Raw genomic sequence first — 9,859 nt, 5'->3', positions numbered from 1 at the left:
ATAAGCTGGAATAACAAGTTTAAAGTGACTGATTTTTTATTTTTTTTATTTTTTTATTTAAACAGGCACAACGTACAATATACATTAACCTTAGACAGGAGAGGTGAATTATACCAAGTTGTAGCACATGTGCTAGTTTCCACCTGTAGTCCCTGGGCAGGCTGATGTCAACAAATGAATTTAATAAAACACATTTATCCCAAAAACCAACATTCAAATGAACATCAAAATGATCCCACCCTTCATTCATTCCTCAGCATTCATTTACTAATACACTCCCACATACACATCAATTACTATACATTATGGGAGCATGTTTGTTTTAAAAGAAGCCATTTTTTTGCCCGATATGAAAAAATGTTAAAATTTGCACGTGTTATCAGCTCTCTTGGCAACTTATTCCACTGTCTGACAGCCACGCTTGAGAAAGCTGAGCTGCCGAATGCCGTTATTAATTCATATTTGACAACTTAATTAATTAATCTTTGCAGCTTCTCTTGTCGAATTGATTAATCGTTAATGTAATGTTAAATGGCCTCTCAGGATTGAGATTTCGTGATCTTTTCGGTTCGATATATCAGACTGACTATCTTTGGGCTCTGGACTGATAAAACAAGTCGTTTAAAGACATCACCTCGGGACACTTTTCACCACAATTTTTTTTTTTTTTACATTTTATGAACTAAACAACTAATTGAGAAATAACCGGCAGATTCATCATTAGTCGCAGCCCTGAGTCTAGTTGTTTTTTGGAAATTTTAATGCAAAGAAGTTACATGTGATGTCTTTAATTATTGGAGAAAAGTTCAGCGCTGCTGAATGTTTACATTCAGGCCTCAGGACTCTGACTCCTGACAGATTAACCCTGACCTTGGTGACATGGAGAGCTTAGCAAATGGCCATCAAGTGTGTGTGTGTGTGTCTACACAGTGTGTGTGTGTGTGTGCATGTGTCCACGGTGTGTGTGTGTGTGTCTACACAGTGTGTGTGCGTGTGTGCATGTGTCCACGGTGTGTGTGTGTGCATTAAGTGTGTGTGTGCGTGTGTAACTTACGTCAACGATATCAGAGTTGTCCACAGAGTGTGCATGTGTCAACACAGTGTGCGTGCATGTGTCCATGGTGTGTGTGAGTATGTCCACAGAGTGTGTGTGAGTCCACAGAGTGTGTGTGAGTCCACAGAGTGTGTGTGTGTGTCCACACAGTGTGCGTGCATGTGTCCATGGTGTGTGTGCCTGTGTCCACACAGTGTGCGAGTGTGTGTGTGTGTGTGTGTGTCCAGAGTGTGTGTGTGTGTGTGTCCACAGAGTGTGTGTGTGTCCTCAGTGTGTGTGAGTGAGTGTGTCCAGAGTGTGCGTGTGTGTGCATGTGTCCACAGAATGTGTGTGTGTGTGTGTGTGTGTATGTGTGTGTGCATGTGTCCATAGAGTGTGTGTGTGTGTGTGTATGTCCAGAGTGTGCGTGTGTGTGCATGTGTCCACAGTGTGTGTGTGTCCAGAGTGTGTGTGTGTGTCCACAGAGTGTGTTTGTGTGTCCAGAGTGTGTGTGTGTGTCCACAGAGTGTGTTTGTGTGTCCTCAGTGTGTGTGAGTGAGTGTGTCCAGAGTGTGCGTGTATGTGCATGTGTCCACAGTGTGTGTGTGTGTGTGTGTGTGTCCTAAGTGTGTGTGAGTGAGTGTGTCCAGAGTGTGCGTGTGTGTGCATGTGTCCACAGAATGTGTGTGTGTGTGTGTGCGTGTATGTGCATGTGTCCACAGTGTGTGTGTGTGTCCTAAGTGTGTGTGAGTGAGTGTGTCCAGAGTGTGCGTGTGTGTGCATGTGTCCACAGAATGTGTGTGTGTGTGTGTGTGTGTGTGCGCGCATTTGTGTCCACAGAGGCAGCCCTTACAAACCCTTGCCATTGTGTTCTAACACCGTTACATAAGTCCAGGCCAAACAAGGTCCCGAGTTGTACATACTGTACTGCTCTGTACACAACGCTGTCACACACACACACACACACACACACACACACACACACACACACACACACACACACACACACACACACACACACACGTTCACGCTCAACAAACACAGCCGAGTCTCTAAATAACACTTCTGACACACATCCAGTTTCTAGTTTTTATTTAAGAAGCTGAAACCAATAATCAGAAATCCCCTTTTCTTTCCCTGTTAATTGATCATCAAATAATCGACCAACTGTTTCCGCTCTAAAGCCGCTCTGTGTCTCCAAACTGTTTGTAAAAGCTGCTATATGAATAAAGTTTTATTGTTTTTATATTTTTGTGTGTGTGTATGTGTGTGTGTGTGTGCATGTGTCCACAGAGTGTGTGAGTGTGTCCTCAGTGTGTGTGTGTGCGCGCTAAGTGTGTGTGTGCGCATGTGTCCACAGAGTGTGTGTGAGTGTGTGTGTGTGTGTGCGAGTGTGTGTGTGTGCTAAGTGTGTGTGTGTGTGTGTGTGCACGTGTCCACAGAGTGTGAGTGTGTGTGCATCCAGCGTGTGTGTGAGTGTGTCCTCAGTGCGACTGTGTGAGTGTGTGCGTCCAGAGTGTGAGAGTTTTTATATTTTGTGTGTGTGTGTGTGTGCGCATGTGTCCACAGAGTGTGCATGAGTGTGTGTGTGTGCGAGTGTGTGTGTGTGTGCTAAGTGTGTGTGTGTGTGTGCACGTGTCCACAGAGTGTGAGTGTGTGTGCATCCAGCGTGTGTGTGTCCTCAGTGCGACTGTGTGAGTGTGTGCGTCCAGCGTGTGTGTTAGTATTTATATTTTGTGTGTGTGACTGTGTGTGTTCAGAGTGTGTGTTAGTATTTATATTTTGTGTGTGTGTATGTGTGTGTGCGCATGTGTGTGTGTGTGTTAAGTGCGTTTGTGTGTGTGTGTGTATGCGTGCATGTGTGCATGTGTGTGTGTGTGTGCATCCAGCGTGTGTGTGAGTGTGTCCTCAGTGCGACTGTGTGAGTGTGTGTGTCCAGAGTGTGTGTATTTATATTGTGTGTGTTTGTGTGTGTGTGCACATGTGTCCAAAGAGTGTGTATGTGTGTGTGTGTGTGTGTGTGTGCACGTGTCCACAGAGTGTGAGTGTGTGCGTCCAGCGTGTGTGTTAGTATTTATATTTTGTGTGTGTGACTGTGTGTGTTCAGAGTGTGTGTTAGTATTTATATTTTGTGTGTGCGTGTGTGTGCATGTGTGTGTGTGCGTGTGTTAAGCGCTTTTGTGTGTCTGTGTGTATGTGTGTGCGTGTGTTAAGTGTGTGTGTGTGTGCGTGTGTTAGTGTGTGTGTGTGTGTGCGTTCGTGCGTGCATGTGTGTGTGTGTGTGTGTGTGTGTAACTCACGTCCACGATGTCCGAGTTGGTGCGGCTCTCGTGCGGCTCGTTGTACTCGGTGTATTTGAGCAGGACCTTGTCCATGTCGGTGCTGGCGTACTGGAACAGCTTGTTGGTGCTGTTGAAGATGATGAGGGCGATCTCGCAGTCGCACAATACGCTCAGCTCGTACGCTTTCTTCATCAGGCCGAACTTACGCTTCGTGAACGTCACCTGGAGACAGACAAAAATAAAAAAAAAACGGAGAAAAGAAACGCTGTTAAAGGTCCCGTTTTCAGTTTGGTCTGTCTGTCTGTCTGTCTGTCTGTCTGTCTGTCTGTCTGTCTGTCTGAGGGTAGATGGTGCCTGGTGGTCTGTCCGTCCTTGGAAGGCTCTTGGTCTTGTGTTAACCCATCACACGTTGATTCTTTTCGACTAATCACAAAGACATCGGCACCCTTTATCTAGTATTTATTGCATAGGAAAGTCGATAGTGGAAATGAGTACCGACGAGGCATTCGATACTGGTTGACTTATTCAGTTTAAATACAAGAAATGTTGAGAACGTTATGACAATGTAAGTAGTACTTGAACTAAAATTCACTTTGGAATTATGTTCGTAGGAGTAAACCTAACGTTCTTTCTCCTTGGAGACGACCAGATTTATAACGTAATTGTTACAGCACATGCCTTTGTAATAATTTTCTTTATAGTAATACCAATTATGATCGGGGGCTTTGGGAACTGACTAGTACCACTTATGATCGGTGCCCCTGATATAGCTTTCCCTCGAATAAATAACATGAGCTTTTGGCTACATTTGAGGAGCCTGCCTTTGTTCAAGTTCAATCAAACTAACGAGAAAGGGAGGAGTCGAACCAAAACACGGTTTCTTCAATTGGCTCTCTAATTTCCCTAGTTGCTGTTATCATATTCTTATTTATTATTTGAGAAGCTTTCGCCGCCAAACGAGAAGTTCTGGCAGTAGAGCTGACTGCAACTAATGAAGAGGACTTAAAGTGCCCATATTATGAAAAAAACACTTTTTCTGGGATTTGGGGTGTTCTTTTGTGTCTCTGGTGCTTCCACACACATACAAACTTTGAAAAAAATCCATCCATGCTGTTTTGAGTGAGATACGGTTTCTGAATGTGTCCTGCTTTCAGTCTCCTAGTGAGCTGTTCAAAATCGGCTCGGACTGTGACGTCACAGTCCGAAATGAGCTGGCTAACCACAACCGTTAGCCGGCTAATGCTAACGCTAGCATGCTACCTCGTTCTCAATAGCAAAGCACTGCTACAACACACACAAGTTCACCATAATCTACAAAGAAGTACTTTACATGTGTTGCCCTCATTTAGAAGTCTCCCAGCTAATCCTGCCTTGTAACTGACCAAAGTTGGAGAAACAGGCTTTCTTTTACTGTCTCTAGAGCTAGCTAGCTGACATGATCTACATCTGAGCTACTGAGCATGTGCGAGAGCAATCAAAGATAGTACAGAAGAAGAAGATGAAAAGAGGTCTCACTCTGTAGCTAAAACAGAAACCAGGTGAAAAGAGGATCTGCAGCAGTGAGAGAGAGCTGTGCAGTACAACAACAATATGGTGTTTTTTGAAAATTAAACCATGTAAACCTATTCTGGTACAACCTTAAAATACAATTATGAACCTGAAAATGAGCAGAATATGGGCGCTTTAAACCTCTGTCAATGGGGCCGTCCATCTGTGGATTACAGAAAAACTTCTGGCTCCATTTTCATGTTTTAATGTTTTGTGTGTTGTATGTTATGTTGTGGTCTACAAAGTTTTAAGGATGTCCTGCCTCTTAGACTGTAAGTAACCTGACCTAACCCTAACCTAAGTACTAGAGAGGTTCATCAGCCTTCAGTAAGAACTGCCTCGCTCAGAGCTGCTGCTGGCGCGGCTGTCGACTCTCAGGCCTCCACTTCTTTAAACGTGTATGTCTTTGTTTCCAGACATCCGTTTGTTCCCATTCATTTGAGTAGAACGTGCAGCGCCAGACTGTTAAAATCAATCTGCACTTAAACAGCATTCACCGCGCATGAATAATGTGACTAAATGCAGACTCAAAGTCCACTGCGATGGATCACACAAGACGGAGAGTCTGCCGATTGATTTTTTTGATACTTTGCTGAAACAGAAACCAGCCGGCTGTCTGAAAACGGTAGGAAACAGAAAATGTGACAGCGGCGACTGGGAATTACAACTTTTATTTCCGTTTCGGGTTTCTTGAAGTCACCACGTTCATCGAGTACAACACGAAACACGAGCAGACAGGCGATCGGGTTGTAAACGAGCAGATTGTTGAACGCTCCTGTTGTCATCCCGTTTACAAAAACTTTACATATCAGAACCACGACAAAAGAACGTTGGAAAAACAAGAGACAAATGTTGGAAAAAGCTACAAAAACGCAGAAAAAAAATAAAAACGACAAAAACATATATTTTTATAAAGTGAGAAAAAAAAATAGGAAAAAAGTGAGACAAAAAATACATCGGAAAAAGCGAGAAAAAACATATTTTTTTTTAAAACGCTGAAAAAAGGGACCAAAAAATTCTGAAAAAAATGACAAAAAAATATCACCTAAAGGTGACAAAAATTTGTTAAAAAAAGTGAGAAAAAAATAGGAAAAAAGTGAGAAATAAAAAATAGACAAAAACATATGAAAAAAGTGACCAAAAACATATTTTTTTTTAAACGCTGAAAAAAAAAGACCAAAAAAATTCAGAAAAAGTGACAAAAAAACACCAAAAAACATCACCTAAAGGTGACAACTTGTTAAAAAAAGTGAGAAAAAAAAAAATACATCGGAAAAAGCGACAAAAACTTTGTAAAAAAATTGACAAAAACATAATTAAATAAATGACAAAAAAGTGACAAAAGAATTGAGGGAAAAAAGTGACAAATAAATTGGAATAGAATCGACAAAAATTTTGAAATTTCGACCCATAAAAACACAAAGTTGCAGGTCAACAGGAAGACAACAGGAGAGGAGACGAACCGATTATTGACCCGTTTGCAGATCATCAGTATCGGTGATGTATTAGCCTGATAACCGATAAAGTGAATGAATTAAGAAGGGTTCTACTTTGGCTCGGCTCCAGCTCTGTGTCTGTCCCTCTGCTCCGGCTTCTCTCACCTCTGAGTCTGACTTCAACACCATCTGACTCTCTGTTACTGGGGATTATGTTCAAACTTTCTCATTTATTAAAGAATTGCTTAAAGCATTCAAACAAAGTTTGGTGTTGGAGTTTGTAACATTGCAATAACTTAATAACATAGGACAGCTGAAGACAGGAAAGGGGAGAGAGAGACGGGGAATGGCACGCAGCAAATCAGTTCAAAGCAAATATCAGGAGAAACATTCAAATGGAACTGTCATCCTTTTTTTAGTGCTGCCTTTTATATTCAAATCAATGTTCATTTTGTTTCATAAATTAACGTCGGGAATGATTTCCTTTCATTTGTTTTAAATTCATCAAGCATTTTTGATGTATTTTGGCAGAACACTGAAAGCAGCAGAAAGGCAGAACTTGGTAGGCTTCAATATCTGTTTATTTATCGCAAGTAATACTGCATATTTACCTTATATCGTGCAACCCTAAGGGCCTTATTTTAACGATCTGAGCGCACGGTGTGCAGCGCCTGGTGCAGGTGTGTTTAGGGCGTGTCCAAATCCACTTTAGCTAGTTTGACGGAGGAAAAAAGGGTCCGTGCGCCGGGCGCTGGTTCTAAAGGGTTGTACTTAGTGTCTTCATTCATCAGAGGTGTGTTTTGGGCGTAACATGCAATCAACCAATCACAGATCATCTCCCATTCAACAACCAATCAGAGATCATCTCCCATTCCCTTTAAAAGCCAGGCGCGTTTGGACCTTGGAGCATTGCTGTCATGATGGAGGATTTGCTGAGCAGGAAGGAGAAGAAACTGAGTAGATCATATCATAACACTATTTCACATTGTAATATTTTTATTTGTAATCTTATGCGTGTGTGTGTGTGTGTGTGTGTGTGTGTGTGTGTGTGTGTGTGTGCGCTGCTGTGTGTCCCTGTGTGTGTAACAAGCATAGTGTGTGTGCGCTGTGCACGAGCCTAGGAGCATTTTACTAATGCTCTGTTAAAATAACAATGAAATGCTGCGTTATTGACTTTAGACCAGGTTTTGGTTTTTCAATGGCGCGATCACTTCCCGCTGCCTCAAGATAGCAATACGCCCAGAATGCACCTGAACACATCTTCCTGTAAGACCAGCACGCCCAGAATGCACCTGAACACATCTTCCTGTAAGACCAGCACGCCCAGAATGCACCTGAACACATCTTCCTGTAAGACCAGCTCGCCCAGAATGCACCTGAACACATCTTCCTGTAAGACCAGCTCGCCCAGAATGCACCTGAACACATCTTCCTGTAAGACCAGCGCGCCCAGAATGCACCTGAACACATCTTCCTGTAAGACCAGCTTGCCCAGAATGCACCTGAACACACCTCCCAGGATGTTGTGTACCAGGCGACCACTGTGTTTCCACCGTGTGACATTTGTTCAACAATGTTTTGGTGTTTGCCAAAGTGCCGTGTAGGGCTGGGTACCAAAATCAATACTTTTTTAGGCACCGACCAAATTGGCCTCTAAAAGTATCCAGTATCGAAAAAATGCCTCGTCATTAAATACCCAATTTCAATCCCCTAAGGAGTAAATCGCATCGGCGTCAGTGAGCCAATCAGCACCAGGGCTGCACGATATGAGGAAAATATGTAATTGCGATTATTTTGACCGATATTGCGATTGCGATATGATTCACGATATTGGAGGGAATGATCGTGTTTGTATCATTATTCTCATTTTCTCATATACTGTGATTTTTGAGAGGATCTGTACCAAATAAAGATGTTTTCTATAGTCCAGTCCAAACTCAATTTCCCAGAGGGCCACACTGGAAAAAGAGAATCGCACCAAGGGCCAGACATGAATAGTTTATTGCTTTTATTTCATTGAAAAAGTTAAATATCTTTGACTCAATGATTGCATGTCTCATATAGTCTTCTCACTTACAGTCTGGTCCACATAAAGCCCTGAAAAAGTCAGCAAAAAGTTCCAAAGTCATCCTAGAATTTAGCAAATCGAGCAAAAACAATGATTACATTTTCCAAGTAGGCTACCACACAGCTGACTCACAACTCAGCTCTTTCACAGCCAGACTATGCAAACTCTCTGCTTCTGGGGGAATTTCTGAGTCTCAAAATCGGCAATTTTGCCAAATTCTGCTTTGAGTGTTGCGTAATTGCAAGTTGAAAAACCTAAATTGATATGCGGGGCCGGATCAGAATGTGCGAGAGGCCAGATCTGGCCCGCGGGCCTCGAGTTTGACACATGCGCTGTAGTCTGTAGGGTAAGATCTGTTGGACGTCTCTGCAGCACCACACTACTTCATTCAGAATGGTTCGACACAACCTCCACTACTATGCAAAGCCTCAAAATGGTATAATATTTGCCCTTGGGTTAAAAACAATACAAGTAAAAGTCTGAAAGTAATATGGGAAAGAGATTTAGGATGTACAATGGATGATGATACATGGGATTCAATTCTGTCAAACATTGGGTTGCACATTAGAGAAGCTAGGGGTAAGTTTATTCAATACAAAATTCTTAATAGATATTATTATACCCCTTTATAAAATGGGTATTGGCAGAAACGATCTTTGTTGGAAATGTCAAATAGCTAAAGGTACTTTGATGCATGCCCTTTGGGAATGTCCGGTGATCTCTGTTTTTTGGAGCAGTGTTTTAAGTTACATGCAGTGTTGGTTATCCTGTATTCTGCCCAAATCACCTAGACTGTGTTTACTTGAAGACAAAAGAGAAGTGCCAATGTTAAATAAACATACTTTTAGAGTGTTAAATACTGCTTTGGTAACATGTTCCCGACTCATTTTTGAAATTTTGGAAGGACTCTCATGCCCCAACACTTAGAATGTGGAAAGAAAGAATGACTGAGAACGCTGCGTGCAAAAAAAGATGCTGGGAAGACTACGTTGTACGACTGAAACCATGAAGGAACAATGGGACAATTTCTGCACCTACATGTCTACAATGTAATTTGAACATCAGCTGTTTACAGAGATTTACATTGAACCTCACTGTTGTTGTGTTGTTTTTTTGTTGTTGTTGTTTCTTTGTTATAAAATAAAAAACTCAATAAATATTTGAATTATAAAAAAAATTAAAAAGAAGAATGGTTCGACACATATTTTGCCTTTAACAAATATTGCGCCCCTGTGCGATTTCGATAAAATTGTGATTAATTGTGCAGCCCTAATCAGCACGCAGCGTGCTTCTACCAAGATCTAATCATGTCTGCGATTGGCTGGCTAACGTTACACTTCGTAGAGACACGCAGAGAAAACTCACAGTGACTACGTTTACAAGCTGTCAATTTTCGGGTTATGGTCGGGTTAAGGTCACTATTCGGGTTTCTGAAACATTCGGAATAACTCGTCTACATGCGTGAGCAGAGAGAGTTACTCCTGTATACGTG

The 9,859-nt window shown here is 42.1% G+C and overlaps 1 protein-coding gene and 1 pseudogene across 1 annotated transcript; one reads left to right on the top strand and one right to left on the bottom strand.

Annotated features, from left to right (window-relative positions):
• The window catches only part of LOC120551174, an 18,536-nt pseudogene extending 15,029 nt beyond the window's left edge, over positions 1–3,507 (bottom strand).
• A 388-nt stretch (positions 3,508–3,895) lies between these two features.
• On the top strand, positions 3,896–7,903 carry LOC120551163 (cytochrome c oxidase subunit 1-like; the record flags this gene model as incomplete). Its single annotated transcript, XM_039788379.1, is given in 3 exon segments — positions 3,896–3,991; positions 4,177–4,322; positions 7,894–7,903. Coding segments are annotated over 3 exon segments (252 nt in total), but the record flags the coding sequence as incomplete, so codon positions are not given.
• Positions 7,904–9,859: the final 1,956 nt, after the last annotated feature.

This window comes from Perca fluviatilis, chromosome 2 (assembly GCF_010015445.1).
Source record: "Perca fluviatilis chromosome 2, GENO_Pfluv_1.0, whole genome shotgun sequence".
Classification (NCBI taxonomy): domain Eukaryota; kingdom Metazoa; phylum Chordata; class Actinopteri; order Perciformes; family Percidae; genus Perca; species Perca fluviatilis.
This window is presented reverse-complemented; position numbering and strand designations above follow the sequence as displayed.